General features: G+C 43.0%; 1 protein-coding gene across 1 annotated transcript; it reads right to left on the bottom strand.

Annotated features, from left to right (window-relative positions):
- Positions 1–3,327: 3,327 nt before the first annotated feature.
- On the bottom strand, positions 3,328–22,023 carry LOC121824099 (uncharacterized). The gene is made up of 3 exons (XM_076555634.1): positions 21,208–22,023; positions 11,069–11,509; positions 3,328–3,360 (listed from the first exon to the last, which is right to left on the bottom strand). Exon 1 carries the CDS (start codon positions 21,931–21,933, stop codon positions 21,583–21,585), a length of 351 nt encoding a protein of 116 aa, XP_076411749.1. The 5' UTR covers positions 21,934–22,023; the 3' UTR covers positions 3,328–3,360; positions 11,069–11,509; positions 21,208–21,582.
- Between the last annotated feature and the right edge of the window lie 11 nt (positions 22,024–22,034).

Genomic DNA, 22,034 nt, shown 5'->3' with positions numbered 1-22,034 from the left:
AGTCCTTGAGGAGCAGCAGGATCCTTGTTCCCTCTTGTAGTCCGAGACCTAGAAAAGTGAAGTGATTTCCTGGGGGGTCATCCTGCTTGACACATGATTTTATGTAGTGGAAGCTTACATTGTTTTTCAGCTCCACAGTCTGTCACCTCCAAATGCTGACTTTTAGATTTGAGGTAAGGGAGGTGTGGAGCATCCTCTCTGTCCTGCCTGGGCAGGTGAGCCTAACTTGATGGTAGAAAGGCTGAGAGAGGAATTTTACACAGGAGATTACCTACCTCCAAACAGGAATGCGTATCCACGTCTGTTCAGGAGAAAAATCACTGGATCTTTTCCCAGCTGACATTGTCAGTCAAGGTCAACCAGCCAGGAACCTGCTGCAGGGGCCAGTCTGCAGCACTCCAGCACGTGTTTACTCATGGGATATACACATCCATCCTACTTTCAAAATGATAGCTCATGTCACCGCAGTTCATAATGCACACTGCCCTGAACAGTTTATAGAAATGGAAACCCTAAGATTTATTGTACAATAGGACTGCATAAACCTCCTTTTTATTTCCTTGAGGTGGGAGGCTAGTTATGGAGTTTGGAAAAGCCATGTCGTCCTATCAGAGGGACAAGTGTAATTGTTCCTTCCGAGGAAGGTTTGTGTCCTCTGCCCAGGAGCCAGTGTGTAGGGTCAGGGGACACACATGCCCTGTGGTTCTTTTATGGCCTGGTACTGCTTCCTGCTGTAGTGAAGTCCTTCGTGATAAAAAAAATGTGACATGGCTGAACTGCTGACCCGTGATGAATGTGAGCATACTGTCTACTGCATCCCCAGTGTGGGTGGAGAGCAAATGGTTTGTCACTTTTGCCTAAAGGCTTGGTTGGTGCGAGACCAAAAAAAAAAAAGGTGGGGGTGGGGGAGAAGACTGTCAAGAGGGCTCCAGGTAGGAGGCACACAAACATGAAGGTTGGAATTCAGCAGAAAATATCACATGGGGCCGGGCGGCGGCGCACGCCTTTAATCCCAGCGCTTGGGAAGCAGAGGCAGGCGGATCTCTGTGAGTTCGAGGCCAGCCTGGGCTACAGAGTGAGTTCCAGGAAAGGCGCAAAGCTACAGAGAAATCCTGTCTCGAAAACCAAAAAAAAAAAAAAAAAAAAAAAAAAAAAAAAAAATACAAAGCTGTAGGGCCCTGGTCTCCTCCCATATTGAGTAAAGCCATTGCCTGCTTGCTGACCTTGACCAGATGTCCTCCCTGTGATAACTCCCTGCTGGTATCCACCCTTCTGAATGCTTAAGGGAAGTTCCTTGTCTGTGTATCCTGCATATTGGGCTTAGATGCAAGATTGTAAACATCAATAGCGAACTTCTGCCCTCTGGGGTTCTCCCATTGTGCTGTAAGCCTGTATTTAAGGTTTCCTCCCTCTTTCAATAAACAGCATTCAACATTCTGCTGAGGCGAGTGACCCGCTGTGTTTGTCTCTGTTTTTTCGATCCACAGCCCCTCCCTCGGACATGGTGAACGGGTGGTGGTAGTGCGGGCGTTATCACTACACAAAGCTTAAAAAAATCACATGGAGAAAGCACTGGCCAGGAGATGTGAAGAACGGCTCTGCTACACACTTTCCATGAACTAGTCAAAGGATGTTACTTGGCACTTGTAGGTCTCACTGTACTCATGGATAAAGCTGGGTGACTCTTAATGGATCCACAGTTACATTGCAAACTGCCCCCAAATGGAATTTCAGGTCCCTGTACCCTCTTGTTATTAAGATAACATAGAGTCTTGCCTAGCACACAACAAGTCTGGAGTTGGATCCCTAGCCTCACACAAGCAGAGTGTGGTGTCTGTATCTAGCCCTGAGGTGGCAGAAGCAGTGTGTTAGTCCTTTTCTATGGTGATATTTTATTTGTACTGAAATGTGATTTTATTTGTATGTTAATAAATAAAGTTCCTGGGGGTCAGAGCTAATAGCAAGCCATAGCAGAAGCTGGGCGGTGGTGGTGCATGCCTTTAATCCCAGCTCTTGGGAGGCAGAGCCAGGCAGATCTCTGTGTGTTCAAGGATACAGCCAGCATGGAGACACACGCCTTTAATCTCAATACCAAGCACAGAAGACCTGGAGGTCTGTACAGACAGGCAGTGACTAGGAGATCATGTGGTTGGGTTTACAACCAATGAGAAGGCAGAATAGAAAGTCAATAAAAAGGACAAACACACAGGAAGTAGGTCTCTTAGCTGAGGAGGACAGCAGCGGCAGTAAAGGGTAAAGTTTTTAGCTTTTAGCTATTGCTTCGACCTCTTGGGCTTTCATCTTTGCATTGGCTCTGTGTTTCTTGTTTAGTAAGATGGTTACATCTACACTTTTCTGTTGCTGTGATAAGACATCATGACCAAGGTAACTTCTACAAGGGTTTATTTGAGCTTACAGTTCCAGAGGGATGAGTCCATCTTGGCAGGGAATAATGGCAGCCGGTGGCAGGCACTGTAGCAGGAACACTGGAGAGCTCATATCTCAAACTACAAGTAGGAAGCAGAAAAAGTGAACTGGAATTTCTGGTGTGGCTTTGAGAGTTTCAAGCCCGCTCCCAAGAGACATACTTCTTCCGGCAAGGCCGTATCAACTAAATCAACAGTGCCACCAATGGGGACTAAGTATTTTGAACCTATGGGGGACATTCTCATTTAAATCACCACAGACAGCTACATTAAAAGACAACCCGACCAATCAAAATGATTTTATTCAGAATTCCAATGTTTTGCCTGTCCCTTCTTTAGCAGTTTTCAGGGCCAAATCTGTTTTTAATTAAAATTTGAAAAAGAACATTTACACGTTTCACCAGCCTGTATGTCAGTGTACCATGTACATGGCTGACAGCTAAGGCCAGAAGAGGGAATCAGAGCCCCTGGAACTGAAGTTCAGTTCCAGACAGCTGTGAGATGCCTTGTGGGTGTTGGGAATTGAACCCTGGTCCTCTGAAGAGCAGCAAGTGCTCTTGACTACTGGGCCATCTCTCCAGCAGTAGCTGTCATTTTAATCCTAAAGAAGTTACTATTGTATTTCTCTAAGTTTCCACGTGAGAAGCTTGAGTCTGGATTCTGTCATAACTTCCTATTAGAGGCAGTCTTCAGAGTGCTTGCTTCTCTCTAGTCCTGTTGGAACGGTTTTGGGTTTGTGGTTCCAGGGGAACACTAAAGTGGAATATCTTTCTGGATAAAAGATTTAAGTGTTATTAACTGCATAGGTAGGTGGACAGCAGGACAGTGGGGCCCTGAGGACATTAGGGAGAAGGTAGGGTCCCCTCTTATGTATTTACATACCTGATTGCAGTCAGGCTACCTGTTAGTTATTTGGCTGTGTTGTGTTCTTACCCTGCAAGGAAATGTCACAAAACATGACAGAATCCGCTAATAAGAGTTTTATGAAGATAAAGGGACAGAGAGTGCGCAGGTCTGTGGGAGAGACACATGTGTGGAGAAGAAGAAGGAACCAGGAACATGGCGCTTGTTTTTTAAAGGCTGGGCGTGCCCAGGTCACATCACTACTCCATGTATGTGCATAGATCACATGGCCACGTTGTGCGCTTACGTTGCCATGAAATGTCACGGATCCTGGTCACGCGAGACACCTTGACCCAGAAATGGCTATCTTGATCTGGAACTGGCTAAGCAGAAATGTCCGCCGGGCATATACAAACACGCCTGACCATGGGAGTGTGTTGTGAACCCTTCACTACCTGGCTGGTAGGGAGAAGGCATGAGTCTGTTAGCCTGGGGCCTGTATGTATATGTTAGTTAGGGTTTTCATTGCTGTGAAGAGACACCATGACCAGGGCAACTCTTATAAAGAAAACATTTAACTGAAGTGGCTTACTTATGGTTTCAGAAGTTCAGTCCATTATCATCATGGTGGGGAGTATGGTGGCATGCAGGCAGGCTGGAGAAGAAGCTGAGAGTCCTACATCTTGCTGGCTCTGACACTGGGAGTAGCTTCAGCCTAGAACTCAAAGCTCACCCTAGAGAGATTTGTCCTGACCATGGGCCAGGCAGGACCAGGAAAACTCTAGCTACAAATGGCGCCCAACGGCTTGAGATTCCACCTTAAATCTGAGAATATTTAATAAGCAGTTCTAAACAGAGCCCAAACCAGGTTCCTGCTTCATGTCTCATAAGGGAAACCAGATGCCCCAACATGTGGGCTTGAGCTACTCTATGGCGGGTTTGAAATGTGGGCTTGACCTGTTCCCGCCGAGTTACACAGATGGTTCTGTAAGCTGAGCAACATGCTGCGTGGTGGATTTAGTCTTTACTAGTTAAAAAAAAGTGGGGGTTTCTGGGGTACACACGCTGCTTTGATAGAAGCATAGACCCACTGTTTCTGAGAGTTGATGGCTCCCAGAGCTGGGGGCCATGTTGGGATGCTGAGGTGGGTGGAGCCAGCAGCCACAGCACCGGTTCAGTCTTAGAATGCTGCAGTTTAAAGCAACAGGAACACAATAAGTCAGATTTAGATGGAATAGTTTACAATGTGTGTAAAATATACGTAGGCTTGAAAGAGACAAAAAAGGTGATATATACAGTTATATAAACAAATACATAGTTTTAAAAAATAAAGTCTTTAAAGAGACAGTAAAATTAATATAAAAATAAGCCACATAAAGATGGATATCACACAGAGAATCTGAATTATGTTTTCTTTGATATTCTTAACAGCAGAAAGACATTTGATTGTAAAAGCTGTTGAGTTAAGCCATTATGTATATTTTAAAGATACCTTGACTTCAAAATTTGGATCTAAGGATATGTTGCTTTGGAAAGGAGGCTCTGTTTTTGTTTCCCCAGAAAGCCAGAGGTTATAGATTTGTTCCAGATTAAGATACATCAGGTTTGACCAGCCAAGACCCCCTGAAAGGTCTCCAATGACACCACGGCCCAGATGATCCAACATCCAGAACAGTTTCAAGGCAACTGGCTCAGACAATACACCTTCACGGACTACCCCATAAGCCTAAAATTTTGTGTCCCCATAAGATACAGTATCCCCCTCCAGCAGGAAGTAGAAAGAGAAGCTACGCCCAAATTCCCAAATATACCAAGCTGGCTTTAGAGATGGAATTGGCTCACTCCTTCTCTAAACCTAAGCATATTACTTAAAAAAAAAAAAAAAAAAAAAAAAAAAAAGGTTAAGAGATTCTTGTGTCCCATATCAGAAGAGCCCTCTGGTGTGGGACAGAGAAAAACCAATATTTTTATTTAAAATAGGTTGATTACAAATGTGATCCCTTTCTAAAAAAGAAAAGTGGATATTATATAGATAATGATAAGATAAAGGGGTAGATTATTGAACCTACTTCCCCCCCCCCATTTTATTTATCTATTTTTCTATTATCAGTTTGATACAGTATAAATTCTTATACTAATAGTGAAATGTTTGATTGAGGTTTGCCCAGTAATTGAGTAAAACCAAAACTTATAAGCCACAGTCATCCTAGGGTCCCCCCTGCTATATAGCCTCCCTGATTCTGTGGGTTGCAGTCTGATTGTTCTTTGCTTTATATCTAGAATCCACTTATGAGTAAGTACATACCATGTTTGTTCTTCTGGGTTTGGGTTACTTCACTCAGGATGATATTTTCTAGTTCCATCCATTTCTCTGCAAATTTCATACCGTCATTATTTTTCTCTGCTGAGTAGTACTCCATTGTGTATATGTACCACTTTTTCTTAATCCATTCTTCAGCTGACGGGCATCTAGGTTGTTTCCAAGTTCTGGCTATTACAAATAGTGCTGCTATGAACATAGTTGAGCATGTATCTTTGTGGTATGATTGAGCATTCCTTGGGTATATGCCCAAGAGTAGTATGGCTGGGTCTTGAGGTAGTTCAATTCCCAATTTTCTGAGAGACCACCATACTGATTTCCACAGTGGTTGTACAAGTTTGCACTTCCACCAACAGTGGAGGAGTGTTCCCTTTGCTCCACATCCTCTCCAACATTGACTGTCATTAGTGTTTTTTATCTTAGCCATTCTGACAGGTATAAGGTTGTATGTCAGAGTCGTTTTGATTTGCATTTCTCTTAAGATTAAGGATGTTGAGCATTTCTTTAAATGTCTTTCAGCCATTTGTGATTCTTCTATTGAGAATTCTCTGCTTAGCTCTTTAGCCCATTTTTAAATCAATTGTTCAGTATTTTGATGTCTACTTTCTTGAGTTCTTTATATACTGTGGAGATCAATCCTCTGTCAGATGTGGGGTTGGTGAAAGTCTTTTCCCATTCTCTATGCTGTATTTTTGTCTTATTGACTGTGTCTTTTGTCCTACAAAACTTCTCAGTTTCAAGAGGTCCCATTTATTAATTGTTGTGCTCAGTGTCTGTGCTGCTGGTGTTATATTTAGGAAGTAATCTCCTGTGCCAATGCATTCAAGAGTACTTCCTACTTTCTCTTCTATTAAGTTTAGTGTAACTGGATTTATGTTGAGGTCTTTGATCCACTTGGGCTTGAGTTTTGTGCATGGTGACAGATATGGATCTATTTGTAATCTTTTACAAATTGACATCCAGTTATGGCAGCACTATTTGTTGAAGATACTTTCTTTTTTCCATTGTATATTTTTGGCTTCTTTGTCAAAAATTAGGTGTTCATATGTGCATCCATTAATGTCAGGGTCTTCAATTCGATTCCATTGGTCTGTATGTCAGTTTTTATACCAGTACCAAGCTGTTTTTATTACTATAGCTCTATAGTACAGCTTGATGTTAGGGATGGTGATGCCTCCAGAGGTTGCTCTATAATACAGGACTCTTTTAGCTATCCTGGGTCTTTTGTTTTTCCATATGAAGTTGAGTATTTTTCTTTCCAAGTCTGTGAAGAATTGTGTTGGGATTTTGATGGGGATTGCATTGAATCTGGAGATTGCTTTTGGTAAGATTGACATTTTTTACTATGTTAATCCTACCTATCCATGAGCATGGGAGATTCTTCCATTTTCTGATATCTTCAATTTCTTTCTTTAGAGATTTAAAGTTCTTATCAAAAAGGTCCTTCACTTGCTTAGTGTTATCCCAAGGTATTTTATCTTATTTGTGGCTATTGTAAAGGGTGATGTTTCTCTGACTTCTTTCTCAGCCCTTTTATCATTTGTGTATAGGAGGGCTACTGATTTTTTTTTAGTTGATCTTGTATTCTGCCATATTACTGAAGGAGTTTATCAGCTGTAGGAGTTCCCTGGTAGAGTTTTTGGGGTCACTATGTATACTATCATATCATCTGCAAATAGTGAAAGTTTGACTTCTTCCTTTCCAATTTGTATCTCTTTGATCTCCTTTTGTTGTCTTATTGCTCTAGCTAGAACTTCAAGTACTATATTGAATAAATATGGGGAGAGTGGACAGCCTTGTCTTGTTCCTGATTTTAGTGGAACTGCTTTGAGTTTTTCTCCGTTTAATTTGATGTTTGCTGTTGGCTTGCTGTAAATTGCCTTTATTTTGTTTAGGAATGTTCCTTCTATTCCTGATCTTTCTAAGACCTTTATCATGAAGGCATTTTGTCAAAGGCTTTTTCAGCATCTAATGACATGATCATGTTGTTTTTTTCTTTCATTTTGTTTATATGGTGTATTACATTGACAGATTTTTGTATGTTGAACCATCCTTGCATCCCTAGGATGAAACCTACTTGGTCATGGTCGATAATTTTTTTGATGTGTTCTTGGATTCGGTTTGCCAATATTTTTTTTTTTTTTTTTTTTTTTGGTTTTTCGAGACAGGGTTTCTCTTGTGTAGCTTTGCGCCATTCCTGGAACTCACTTGGTAGCCCAGGCTGGCCTCGAACTCACAGAGATCCGCCTGCCTCTGCCTCCCGAGTGCTGGGATTAAAGGCGTGCGCCACCACCGCCCGGCCCTTGGTTTGCCAATATTTTGTTGAATATTTTTTCATCCGTGTTCATGAGGGAGATTGGTCTGTAGTTCTCTTCTTTGTTGTGATTTTGTGTGGTTTGCGTATCAGGATAATTGTAGCCTCATAAAAAAAGTTTGGTAATGTTCCTTCTGTTTCTATTGTGTGGAACAATTTGAAGAGTATTGGAATTAGTTCTTCTTTGAGAGTCTGGTAGAATTCTGCACTGAAACCGTCTGGTCCTGGGCTTTTTTTTTTGGTTGGGAGACTTTTTATGACTGTTTCTATTTCTTTAGGGGTTATTGGTCTATTTAAATAGTTTATCTGGTCTCGATTTAACTTTGGTATGTGGTATCTATCCAGAAAATTGTCCATTTCTTCCAGATTTTCCAATTTTGTGGAGTACAGGTTTTTGAAGTACAACCTGATGATTATCTGGATTTCCTCGTTGTCTGTTGTTATGTCTCCCTTTTCATTTCTGATTTTGTTAATTTGGGTGCTCTCTCTTTGCCTTTTGGTTAATTTGGCTAGGAGTTTGTCTATCTTGTTGATTTTTTCAAAGAACCAACTCTTTGTTTCATTGATTTTTTTTTTGTATTGTTCTCTTGGTGTCTATTTCATTGATTTCAGCTCTCAATTTGATTATTTCCTGGGGTCTATTTCTCCTGGGTGAGTTTGTTTCTTTTTGTTCTAGAGCTTTCAGTTGTGCTGTTAAGTCGTTGGTATGAGATTTCTCTGTCTTCTTTATGTGTGCATTTAGAGCTATGAATTTTCCTCTTAGTACTGCTTTCATAGTGTCCCATAAGTCTGGGTATGTTGTACTTTCATTTCCATTGAATTCTAGGAAATCTTTAATTTTTCTTTATATCTTCCTTGACCCATTCGTGTTTCAGGTGGGCATTATTCAGTTTCCATGAGATTGCAGACTTTCTATAATTTTTGTTGTTGTTGAAAATCTAACTTTGAAGCATGGTGGTCTGATAAGATACATGGTTAGTCCAATGTTTTTGTATCTGTTGAGATTTGCTTTGTGACCAAGCATGTGGTCAATTGTTGAGAAGGTTCCATGGGGTGCTGAGAAGAAGGTATATTCTTTTGTGTTAGGATGGAATGTTCTGTAGATATCTATTAAGTCCATTTGACTCATAATATGTTAGGTCCTTTATTTCTTTGTTAAGTTTCAGTCTGGTAGATCTGTCTTTTGGCGAGAGTGGTGTGTTGAAATCTCCCACTACTAATGTGTGGGGTTTGATGTGCAACTTAAGCTTTAGTAATATTTCTTTTATGAATGTGGGTGCCTTTGTAATTGGGTTCAGAATCAAGACTTCATCTTGGTGGATTTTTCCTCTGATAAATATGTAATGTCCATCCTGATCTCTTTTGATTGATTTTTAGTTTGAAGTCTATTTTATTAGATATTAGGATAGCTTCACCAGCTTGCTTCTTAGGTCCATTTGATTGGAAAGCCTTTTCCCAGCCCTTTACTCTGAGGTAGTGTCTGTCTCTGGAGTTAAGGTGAGTTTCTTATATGCAGCAGAAGGATGGATCCTGTTTTCTTATCCATTCTGTCTGTATCTTTTTATTGATGAGTCGAGACAACTGATATTGATGGATCTTAATGACCAGTGATTGTTAATTCCTGTTATTTTTTTGCCGTAGTGTTGCATTTTCCTTCTTTGGTATTTGTTGGTGTGGGATTATCTATTGCTTGAGTTTTCATGGGTGTGTTTAGCTTCTTTAGGTTGGATTTTTCCTTCTAGTGTTTTCTGTAGGGCTGGATTTGTGGATAGGTATTGTTTAAATCTGGTTTTATCATGGAATATTTTGTTTACTCCTTCTATGGTGGTTGAGAATTTTGCTGAGTATAATAGTCTGGGTTGGCATCCATGGTCTCTTAGTGTTTGCATAACATTTGTCCAGGACCTTCTAGCTTTCATAGTCTCTATTGAGAAGTCTGGTGTTATTCTGATGGTGTTATTCTGGTTTTATTCTGCCTTTATATGTTACTTGGTCTTTTTCCTTTGCGGCTCTTAATATTTTTTCTTTGTTCTGTATGTTTAGTGTTTTGATTATTATGTGGTGAGGGGACTTTTTTTGGATCCAGCCATTTGGTGTTCTGTAAGCTTCTTGTATCTTCATAGGTATTTCTTTCTTTAGGTTAGGAAAGTTTTCTTCTATGATTTTGTTGAATATATTTTCTGTGCCTTTGAGTTGGTATTCTTCTCCTTCTTCTATCCCTATTATTCTTAGATTTGGTCTTTTCATGGTGTCCCAAAATTGTTGGACATTTTGTGTTACGACTTTTTTGTCTTTAGTGTTTTCTTTGACTGACGAATCTATTTTCTCTATTGTGTCTTCAGTGTCAGAGATTCTCTGTTCCAGCTCTTGCATTTGGTTGGTTATGCTTGCTTCTGTAGTTCCTGTTCGTTTAGTCAGGATATCTATTTCCAGCATTCCCTCAGTTTGTGTTTTCTTTATTGTCTCAATTTCAGTTTCAAGTCTTGAATTGTTTCCTTCATCTGTTTAATTACTTTTTCTTGGCTTTCTTTGATTTCTTCTAATTTTTTGTTTGTTTTTTCTTCCATTTCTTTAAGTGTTTAAATTTTTTATTTCCTCTTTAATGGAGATTTTCATCTCCTCTTTAATGGAGTTTTTCATTTCCTCTTTAAGGGTCTCTATCATCTTCTTAAAGTCATTTTTAGGATTGATTTCTTCTGCTTCTTCTGCCTTGGTATGTTCAGGTCTTACAGGTGTAGAATTGCTAGGTTCTGATGTTGTCATATAGGTCTTTATGTTGTTGCCTGTATTTTTGCACTGATCATCTCTTCCTCTGCTCCGTGTAGATGGTGTCTGTATCTGAAGGTGCCTCTCTTGTTCTAATTGTTAGTCTTGGTCCACTAGGAGTTCTTGGTTAATTCGGTGCCTTTGGGCTCTCTTTCTTTGGGAGCAGTTTAGTTCAATCAGTGTTAGTGGGTTCTGTCTCAGGAAGCAGTTGTTCCCAGTTGGTGCAGGGCCTGCTTATGGTTTCAGTAGTGGTTGTTAGGTTCATAAGGGTTGGGTTTTGTTTTTGTTTTTTTTTTCGGTGGGGGAACAGGAAAAGGTAGCTGTCTGTTCCCTGGGACTCTGATGGGTAGGGCCTAGGGGCTAGAGACCTGATCTGCCGATTTGGAGATGGGGGCTTACCTGTTCCCAGTCGGTGTAGTGTAGGCTTATGATTCTGGTGATCTGGTCCAGTGGCTGGGCGGTGCCTTCTTTTGTGTTCTCAGGTCATGTTTTGCTCATTTGTCAACTCCTCAGCTGATCTTGTTTCCTCAGACTGCAGACTGTAGGATTCTGAATCCTCTCCTGGATGGATCTCAGCTGAGCAGGTTGTTTTCACTAGTAAATCTTCACTCCTCCACTTTCTTTTATAAACTCCTGTAGATGCAATTCTGTGTCTTATCCTGGTGGAGACAATGTTACCACTGGAGGATGTCTTTCTCTAGGACTGAATGTCACCAGGAGATGGCTGCTTTACGGACAGATTTAGACACAGTGGTTGGAGGCTGGAGTGTTTGTGACTCTCCTCCACACCACAGATACAGCTTCCTCTGAGTCTTGCTGGCAAATCTCCTTTTGAACCTACTTTAAAAGAGCAACTTGTTTAAAATGTTTCACATTGATATGGATTTTAGTTTATTGATACAAGTTTAAACTTAATTTTGTTATACTGTATATATATTTCTATTCTCATTTGAGGTATTATGTTTATGTAACTCATTTAGATTGTAATAGATAATTAAGAAATACAGAAAAATTATTCTTCTATGACAGTCAAACTTGTAGCATGTTAGTTAAGTTTTCTAGGTAATGTAGATATATTTCAGATAGATAGGTAATCTTCAAACACTTCAAAGACCTACAGAATATGGCATTTAAAATATTTTTAAAAATTTAGACTTTCTGGACAATGAGACATATCTGTTCATCACAGCACTGATTTACTTCAGAGAGGAGGATGGGCATCAAAGACACTCTATATGGAGTTTATCTTTTTCGGCAAAAATAGCCATTTGGGCAAGAAACTATTCTTGCCTGGACTGCTTGATCGACTGGACATGCAGGACCCATAGGAAGGTGACCACTGAACTTTGCTTGGCAAAATGGTCCTTCAGGTTCCTGCTTTGCAGAAGAAAGTGCCAGACATTCTACAGAACACAAAGAAAAGTGACTGAGAGACTCTAGGCCTGTGGCCTGAAGACAGATGCCCCAACTTTACAGAGGAACTTTGGATGACTGTCCAGGCTGCCAGCTGTCTCTGTCTACTCTTGCAAGACTCCAGAAAGTTGTTTGCATCCTTCTCCCATTTCTCAGGTAATATTATATCCTTCTGAGGTCTTTGATGTAGTTGAAGACAGTTATAATTTCCTTAGTTATGACTAGAGATAAGTTAGATCTGAAACCTTAGACTCACAAATATAAGATAGATAGGATATCTTCTTTAATTTTTGCCAAATACAAATAGACTAGATATCATAGACTAGATATTGTAACTGTAATTCTTGCTTGATAATTGTTTTGTTATATGTAATTTTATCATGTGAAAGTTAAAATCTTCCTTTTTGAAAAAAAGAAAAGGGGAAGTGCTGTGGATATCACTCTGTATAAATGGACAGGAAGTATAGGTGGGACAAGCAGAGAAGAGAATTCTGGGAACAGGAAGGCTGAGTCAGGAGATGCTGCTAGCCACCGCAATGAGTACCAACATGTAAGATACTGGTAAGCCATGAGCCATGTGGCAAGGTATAGATTTATAGAAATGGGTTAATTTAAGATGTAAGAACTAGATAGCTAGAAGCCTGAGCCATTAGGCCAAACAGTTTAAATAATAAAAGAGTCTGTGTATTTATTTTATAACTGGGCTAAGGGACTGCTGGGGCTTGGCGGGAGCTGGAGAGAAACTCTCCAGCTATACATCCCCACAGTGACACACTTCCTCCAACAAGGTCACACCTACTCCAACAAAGCCACACCTCCTGATAGTACCATTCCCTTTGGGGACCATTTTCTTTCAAAGCACCACAGTATAATAAACTCTGAAGGTGGCAAGAGCAAGAATCTACAAAAACAGGTTAACAGAGGAGCTTTACAACATGGCACATGGCCTTGGCTAACAATGATGGGTTGCAGGCATGGGATTCTCACGTTCACCTGGCAGCCATCCCTGGTGATACCAATGCATCTGCAGAGCCTGAAGGGCCCCTCACAGGGACAAGGTTTGTTCTCACTTCCTGCCTCTCTCTCCCCTGCAGTGTGCTTGGAGCTATGACTGAAATATCACAGCAAATTCTAACATGGATGTGGTTGTCATTTTTATCTAGCTGCTTAGTTTTTAAAAAATTCTAACTTGGGGGCTGGAGAGGTGGATCAGTGGTTAAGAATACTGGGGCTCTTCCAGAGGACCTGGCTTCAATTCCCAGCAACCACTTGGTGGCTCACAGGATATACTCAAAATTTTAAGTGTGAGATTGGGCATCATGGTACATGCCTTTAATGCCAGTACTCAGTAGGCAGAGGCAGGTATATCTCTGAGGCCAAGCTGGTCTACACAGTGAAACCCTTTTCCAAAAACAAACAAACAAAAATTTAAATTAGACATAAACTCTTACTGGATCCTAATTAAAAAGTAAGACATTTTAGGGACAACTGGAAAAATATGAGTGTGGGCTAGATATTGTTAGGAACTTACTGTTTTTAAATATACATAAATAACCATGGCTCCATGACTGTCTGAGAAAATTTCTACTGAGTTATTTATTGGTAAGAAGCTGCATGCAATTTAAATAGTTCAGCAAAAATCTGTAGAAAAACTAATATGGTAAAAATATCAAGAACAGTTGGATCAAGGTGTTTGTTTTCCAAACTTTCTGTATGCTTGGTAACTTTATAATTACAAGTTGGAAAACTAGAGTATTGTAAATCATTCCTCTCATTGCAGCACTCAGGAAGCCAAAGCAGGAGGATTGCTCTAAGTTCACAGCTTGGGCTGCCGGGTGAGATCCAAGCCACTCAGGACTAAGGGAGATGTATACAAATACATTATCAAGCAAGCTTTGATTTGGGGCCTTTCCTGGACCTTTAGCCCACTTCCATTGGGAAGGCCTTTGAGCTACCAATTTTAATGGATAGGTTAACTGCCTACAAGGATAAAAATTAATTGCGGAAAAATTAAGAACTTAACTAGAGTGGAGACAGGGAATGTGAAAGAGACAAGGTATACATTTAAAAAAGCCTGTCAAATGGATAATTCCAGAAAAGAGGTTGAAGTCGTATTTATAGAAACAATTTCTAAAAACAATTCCTGAGGCCACCTGCAGAATTTCTGGGAGTGTAGGTGGGAAGACCTGTTCACGGGGACACCGTCTCGAGTCTGCTAGACAACACACACAGCAGCCTGAGAGGAGGAGACATGAGGAACCAGGGCTGACTCCCTGTCTGTCATGGTTCGGACGGGGAGTTGCCCAGCACGTGGAGGAGGTCACCCATGTCTTTCAGCTGCAGAGGCAGCACAAACAGCTGGCAGCTGCCCCCACTGAGTCTGCTGGATCCCTAGCAAAGAGCAGCACTGTGACCGCTGAAAACCTGGAGCCTACGGAGGATGGCAAGCTGCTTTTCCCTTCCAAGGTCCTCAGCATGTTGAACTAGCCAGTGCATCTCACAATTGACATGCCCAGGAAGCTTTCCTGAGGTTCCTTCCGGGTTGCAGTTCTAGTCAAAACCGTTTTCGATCTCAACTCCTCCAGCCCCTTTGGAGTCCCACCTAAGAATCTGGCCTGGCCTTCAACCATCTATTCCGGTGGTTCTCAACCTTCATATATATAATATGTATATGATATATGTATACACACACATATATTGGCTTTTCGAGACAGGGTCTCTCTGTGTAGCTCTGGCTGTCCTGGAACTTGTTCTGTAGCCCAGGCTAGCCTTGAACTCACCGAGATCCACCTGCCTTTGCCTCCAGAGTGCTGGGATTAAAGGTGGGATTAAATCAACCATGCCTGGTCAATTCTCAACTGTCTTAATGCTGCGGCCCTTTAATACAGTTCCTCATGTGTGGTGGCCCCCAGCCACAAAATTGTTTCATTGTTACTTTGTAATTCTAATTTTGCTACTGTTATGCATCATAACGTAAATATATGATATGCAGGATATCTGACCTGTGGTGGTAATCTAATTGTACTGAAATGTGATTTTGATTGTATGTTAATAAATAAAGTTGCCCAGGGGTCAGAGCTATTAGAGCCATAGCAAGAGTGTGGCGGTGGTGGCACACGCCTTTAATCCCATAGATCTCTGTGTGTTCAGGGATACAGCCGGCATTGGAGACATATGCCTTTAAGACCTAGGGGGCTGTACATTCAGACAGTGATGAGGCAGTCATGTGTTTGGGTTTACAACTAATGAGAAGGCAGAACAAAATACTATAAATAGACGTACAGACGGGAAATAGGTCTCTTTTGGGAAGCTGGGACACCGCAGGCGGAAGGGTGAGATTTTAGCTCTGAGCTCTGACCTCTTGGCTTTCTCTTTTACATTGTTTCTGTGTTTCTTATTTAATAAGACGGTTGGTTACATCAACACTGACCCCAAAGGAGTCATGACCCACAGGTTGAGAACTGATGTCCTGTTCTTTTGCAGTCCCCAGAATGGCGCCAACACCCAGTGGATAACGGCCAAAACGGTGCTTGCTGTTAAACCTGTCAACCTGAAGGGACCTGGTGGACCCATGCGGTGGAAGGAGAGGAGAGAGCTGACTTTTGCAAGTCGTCCTCTGTCTTCCATGTGTGCACGGTACCTGCTGCCCCATGCTGCGGAACGTTCTGTATGGCAAATGTGCTGCTCTGATTGGTCAATAAATAAAACACTGATTGGCCAGTAGCCAGGCAGGCAGTATAGGCAGGACAAGGAGAGAGGAGAATTCTGGGAAGTGGAAGGCTGAGTCAGGGAGACACTGCCAACTGCCACCATGACAAGCGACATGTAAAAGGTACTGGTAAGCCACAAGCCATGTGGCAACATATAGGCTAATAGAGATGGGTTAATTTAAGATATAAGAACAGCTAGCAAGAAGCCTGAGCCATTAGGCCAAACAGTTTAAGTAATGTAAGTCTCTGTGTTTACTCGGTTGGGTCTGAGCGGGTGAGAGAGATTTGTCCTGACCGTGGGCCAGGCAGGACTGGAAAACTCTAACTCTAGCTACAGCCCCCCACCAGCATAAATGAATAAATGCAGTAAAATGTCTTTAAAAAGAACAAGAGCAGGGGCTGGAGAGATGGTTCAGGGGTTAAGAGCACTGGCTGCTCTTCCAGAGGTCAACTCCCAGCTCCCAACCATCTGTAACAAGATCTGGTGTCCTCTTCTGGCCTGCACACATACATGCAGACAGAACACTGTATACTTAAAAAAAAAAAAAAAAAAAAAAAAAAAAAGAGCCAAGACAAAACATTCCAGGGGAGGGGGCTGCTGGTGTAAGCCCTGGTTCTGATGTTTTTCCCAGGTACCAAACCCCGGGTATCACGTTTCCTCATGCTTTTCTTTCTCCTGGTTCTAGCCCACTGGGTAGGTCCCATGTTAGCTGAGGGCAGGTCTTGCCTATCCAGGACAGGCAGCTGCACTTGAAATAAAATACTGTTTTCCTTGGACCTCTACATATATTCCTTAATCCAGTCAAATTTGCATGTAACATCATCATGAAGGCACAGATTGGGGATATTAGGAATGACAAGGGGGCATTTGCATTGACACTAAATGTATTAAACAAGTCATAAAAGGAAACTACAAAAAGTCTATGTCAATGTATTTGAAAACATAGGAGATGCATCAATTTTTAGAAAACATGGAACACTTATTAAAATTGAGTAATTAAATTATTAAAATTAAAAAATGAGTAGTTCATTAACACTTTTGAAATTGAGTTTGTAGTTTAAGACACTCATAAAATAGACCAAAAGTAAATTTTGCACAAGTGTAAGACTGGAAACTCTTTGTGAGTGAAAAGTACTAGGAATGTTTCCCAGTATGTTTGGGGATGCTATCATCATTCTGACACTACAAGAAACACATCACAAAAAAGGGGTGAATGCCAGCATCACCCCAAGCCCCAGCCTTAAAAACCTTAATATTTTTGCAAACAAAATATAGCAGTGTATGTAACAGTGTGGCTGAATTAGTTGGATTCTAAACACATGAGGTTAATTCACTGTGTTATGCTTAATGCGCAAAAGCCTGAAAAGGAGAACACATTTGGCTTATTCAAAGAATGACCTCAGCAGCCAGCAGTAAGACAGATGGGGTCTGAGCGAGTCCCGGCTGTACCTGTGAGCTGGGTGACAGCGGCACTGGGAGGCTAGGTGGAAAGTGGCTGAGTTTGGCGCATCTACCGGAGACACCTGAGGGGTCTGCAGTGAGGAGTAGGCAGGAATTGTTCTAGACAGTTGATAACAAAATGGAACGGCCTCATCAAAGCACAGGTAATTTTCAAAGTACATGTGCTGAAAGGGACTGGACCTTCCATCCCCAATAGAATGTTCTATTTCTTTTAAACTCGTGAATTCAAACAGAACTCTGTAGGGACAGAAAAGAGATGCGTGGTTGCCCAGGGACACGGGAGGAGATAACAGTGACAGGTGGGAGGAGCATGTTAGGGCGATGGCTTATTTGTTTCAGTGTGTGTGCTCACTCAGGTATGTGCCCGTGTCTCCTCCTCCCCCAGAGGAGCTCTAAGAGGCAGGCTGCAGTGGCTTTATTCTGGTTTAGTCTGTGACGCGAGATACTGCTGGGAATGTTTTACAGACACAGGAAGAAAGGTGTCTGGAACTAGGGAAGCGATCTAGGATTCACAGAGAAACCTTTTCATGTCTTTATTAGGACTGGTTGCTAAAGACAAAGCCCTTTAATAGCATTCTTCCCCTAGGTGTTCTATTGGCCACACACTTGAAAACTATCCTGATAGGACTGAGATCACCTGGTTCAGGGCTCTGTGAGGACAGGCCAACACCTAGGTTGTGCTTTCTCTGCTTGTGGGGCATTGTGGTGGTCCACAGAGGCTATCTAGTGAGACTTTACTCAGGGTCAGAGAATCTGAGTTTGCTTTACCCAGCAGGGCTGGGTAAGGAGATGATTTGGACATGGGCGTGGTTACCAGGTGTTTGGAAGGCTCTCCATTTGGCTGTATGGTGTGCTCTGATCTTGCAAGGGGGAGGTCTTTTGCTTCTCCCCTTGGCATATTATAAAAAGCCCTTTTGAATAAACAACTGGGCGTCTGGGTATTGACCCAGGGCCTTCCCCAAGCTATCCTGTGTCTGTCTTTCTTATCATCTCTATCATTTCCTCATTCCTCTCTCCCCCACCTAAGAACCCTTCAAAGGTGAGAGCAGGTCGGAGCTGGACTCTGGCAGACTCCCACAGGCCATTACTCTAGAACTAAGGTGGCCAGGTCTCATGGCGCACATGAAAAGTTCTCTTGCCCAGAAGCACCACACTGTACTTTTTCTTTTTTCTTTTTTTTTGGTTTTTCGAGACAGGGTTTCTCTGTGTAGCTTTGCGCCTTTCCTGGGACTCACTTGGTAGCCCAGGCTGGCCTCAAACTCACAGAGATCTGCCTGGCTCTGCCTCCCGAGTGCTGGGATTAAAGGCATGCACCACCACCGCCTGGTTCACACTGTACTTTTATAGTTCAAACATGTTTACTAGCGGCAGGGTAAAATATAACAGGAGGAACCAAACTGAAGGCTTGGGAGAGAAGGGTGGGAAATGCTCACAGGAAAAGCCACATGCTGCTGCGGTAAATGGTAAGAAAAGGATGATCAGGGGTGATCCCTAGTCAGTTTTCTTTGGACCCTGGTCCGCTTCTGAGGTCCTGGAAATACCCGCGTTAGACCAAACTGTGTCCGTGCTTTAGGCAAGATCGTGAGAAAAGCAGCCACCGTGTGTTGCCGAGGCCCTTGCTTCCCCTTAACTTTCCTGACACGAGGTAACTGCTTTCTAGGAGGGATGCTATGAAGAATCAACTCTGTAGGACCGGGGCACTGCAGCTGCTAGCACACCCTAGCCAGCACCTGTACAGTGGGAACTGTAGTAACCACACAACAGTAACTGCAGTAGTTCATTTTGGCTCCATTAAAAAGACCACGTCACCCAAACAACAGACTGGTGTGATTTTTACGTGCTGTGAGTGAACCTCTTCTGCTTGGACTTTTAATCAGCTGTATTACTGTATGACTTATTGGGTTAGTTAACGTACTTACTGTCTCTGATTTCTTCCTTTCCCCCTTCATCCTGATTTACTCATTTATTTCACCTTACATATATTTCTTATAAAATTGTTTCAAATCCTTCTCACAGCCAAATAGGATATACATTCACATATACGTACAATTCGAGTAGAGTTATATACATAGAAAATAAATTATATGTATGTCTGTGTGTGGGTTTGTACATGAGTGCACTGCCTTCAGAGGCCAAAAGAGATCCCTTGAAACTCAAGTTACAGGTGGTTGCAAGCAAGCGAGATGGGTGCTGGGACCTTAACTTGGTCCCCTGTGAACAATGCCTGCTCTGAACTATTGAGCCATCTCCCCAGCTCCCACCCTCTCACTCCCACAGTGGGGTTTTCTCAGCCAATGTCTGCCTTCAGCCCTAGTGCATATGAAATACATTTCCATATATACCCCCCCCCGCAACTCAAGGATATTCCTAATGGATGCAACTACAAGCAGGACAGAAGAACAGTGAGTTTCAAGCCCCCAGATCTGCTGAAAACCCACGTGGCCTTCAGCAAACTTCTTAATTTCTTTCAATTAGTTTCAGGGGCTAGAGAGATGGCTCAGAGGTTAAGAGCATTGACTGTTCTTCCAGAGGTCCTGAGTTCAATTCCCAGCACCCACATGGTGGCTCACAACCATCTGTAATGAGATCCGATGCCCTCTTCTGGCCTGCAGGCAAATATACAGACAGCACACTGTATACATAATAAATAAATCTTAAAAAAGAATGTGGCAATCAACTTCTTTCAATTAGTTGATTCACCTGTTCAGTGACAGCTCCCAGGGCTGACTGCCGGAAGGACTGGAGACTCTATGAAGGACTACATATTCACTTAAACACACGTGCTAGTAATCATTGTTGGTCATCGGGTGCAGATCTTGGCTGTAAGTCCTTGTTTTCGGTTAACTTGAGATTCTGCCGAGTTCAACATCCCTGTAACTATGCCTGCAACTCTAGCTTTCCCAAGGCTGAGGCAGGATCATGAGTTCCAGGCCAGATTGCACACACAGTGCAATCCTGCTTTACAAAAACAATTATGATTTAAAAAATAGCTTGTGTATGCCTGCATGAGAGTGTGTGGGTGTACATGCCAGGATGTTCCTGTGGAGACTCAAACTCCAGTCATCAGGTTTGTGTGGCAAGTGCCTTTTCTCAGTGATTTTTCTTGTAAACTTTCAATTCAGCTTCTAGGCCTGCCTGAGATTTCTTTTTCAGTGACAAACTTCACATGAACTACCTGGCACACAAAACTTGATTTTTTTTCTCCCTTTGTAACCCGGTTCTTACCTGCAAAGACTTTCCCCATCCATCCCTGCCTGTTAAAATGTAACCATTTCCCAAGACTCACTTCAAAAGCCTCTTTCCTACTTTTTCACTTGTAACCAATCTTGTTTTCAAAAATCTACTCTGGTACATTGTTTAAAAGAATGTATTATTATGTGTGGGGCCTGGGTGACACAGCACACGTGTGTGGTGACTCTGGAGTCGGTGTCACCCGGGGTTCACGGACTCCGGCCGAGGAATGCCTTACCCCACTAAGTCACCCCTTTAGCCCGAGATTTTTGTTGTTGTTGTTGCTTTTCGAGGTTTCTCTGTAGCTTTGGAGCCTGTCCTGAACTCTCTCTGTAGACCAGGCTGGCCTTGAACTCAGAGACTGGCCAGCCTCTGCCTCCTTCAGATGAAAGTCGTGCACCACCACTGCCCAGCTGCCCAAGATTTTTAAAACTATTTTACCATTTGAGCTATTATCTGGTTTCTCTTCAGATCTTACTAATCTTTGACTTCTTAAGCATTTATTCTAGTTTTGTGTCTTTCTTGTTCCATCACCCAGGCTCTAACTGTTCAGCTTGTAGACTTATTTATTTTATTTTTGCATGCCTCAGGTAAACATGGACTATTACTTTGAACTACCCCACTAAGAATTCTGAGGTCATATAATACTTCTAGCTCAGTGATTTTTTTTTTTTTTTCCCTTCACATTTTGACACAAGGTCTCACTCAAGCCTGGAACTTACCACATAGCCTAGGTTAGCTTCAACTTTATATTACAGTCTTTCCGATCTTGGGGTTAAAGGCGAGTCAGCACACTCTTGCTAGATACTGGATTCTCAACCTGGCTTCAGTCTGTCCTGCTGTGACTTTATCACTGGTCGGAGTTAAAACAGACAAGAAGGCACCCCCGACACGGAAAACTTCCAGGCTAAAATGGAGCCTGGGAGAGAGAGGTGCATCGCTGAAGTCAGCCGGTTGCCGGTAGTCCACGGGCATCTCGGTGGGTAGGTTTTTCCTTCCCCGGCCTTTCGTCCCTCCGGAGGAGGTCTGGGCAGGTGCGCTTAAAAAGGAGTCCGGAGGAGTAGAAGGATGGGCTGGGACACTTGGCCTGCTTGGGATCAGAGGTGACCGTCAACACAAGTGACATAGGCAAGCGCATGACAACCGAACCACACTCGGACCCTTGCCGTTCCCTGGGGTGGGGGTGGGGGTGGGTGCAGGGCCCGGAGGGTTGACGTCCGCACCGGCCTCGGAGGTCCGGGGTGGAGACAAGAGTCGGCGACACCGAGGGACCTCCGGGGCCGAGTGCACACCCAGCCAGGCCCGCCGGCCCGCAGGCCTCCGAAGCCGGCGGCTCGCCGAGCCCGGTGACGCCGCAGCCGCCTGGCCGGCCGGCCGCGCATGCGCACAACGGCGCCCCCGCCCCCCACGGCCCGCTCCCAACGCCCCCGCCGCGGCCCGCGGGCCATGGAACCCGCCGAGGCCGGCGCGGTCCGAGCGCTGCTGCCCGAGCGTCCGGGCGCCGTAGCCCTGTGAGCCCGGCGGGCTGGGTCCGGCCGGTGCCGCCGCC

This window comes from Peromyscus maniculatus, chromosome 19 (genome assembly GCF_049852395.1).
Source record: "Peromyscus maniculatus bairdii isolate BWxNUB_F1_BW_parent chromosome 19, HU_Pman_BW_mat_3.1, whole genome shotgun sequence".
Classification (NCBI taxonomy): Eukaryota; Metazoa; Chordata; class Mammalia; order Rodentia; family Cricetidae; genus Peromyscus; species Peromyscus maniculatus.
The sequence above is the reverse complement of the archived record's forward strand: the minus strand, read 5'-3'. Positions and strand labels throughout refer to the sequence as shown.

Excerpts from the sequence above, each read along its gene's own strand:
- LOC121824099 (XM_076555634.1), bottom strand. The coding sequence starts at position 21,933 with ATGGCCCGCGGGCCGCGGCGGGGGCGTTGGGAGCGGGCCGTGGGGGGC.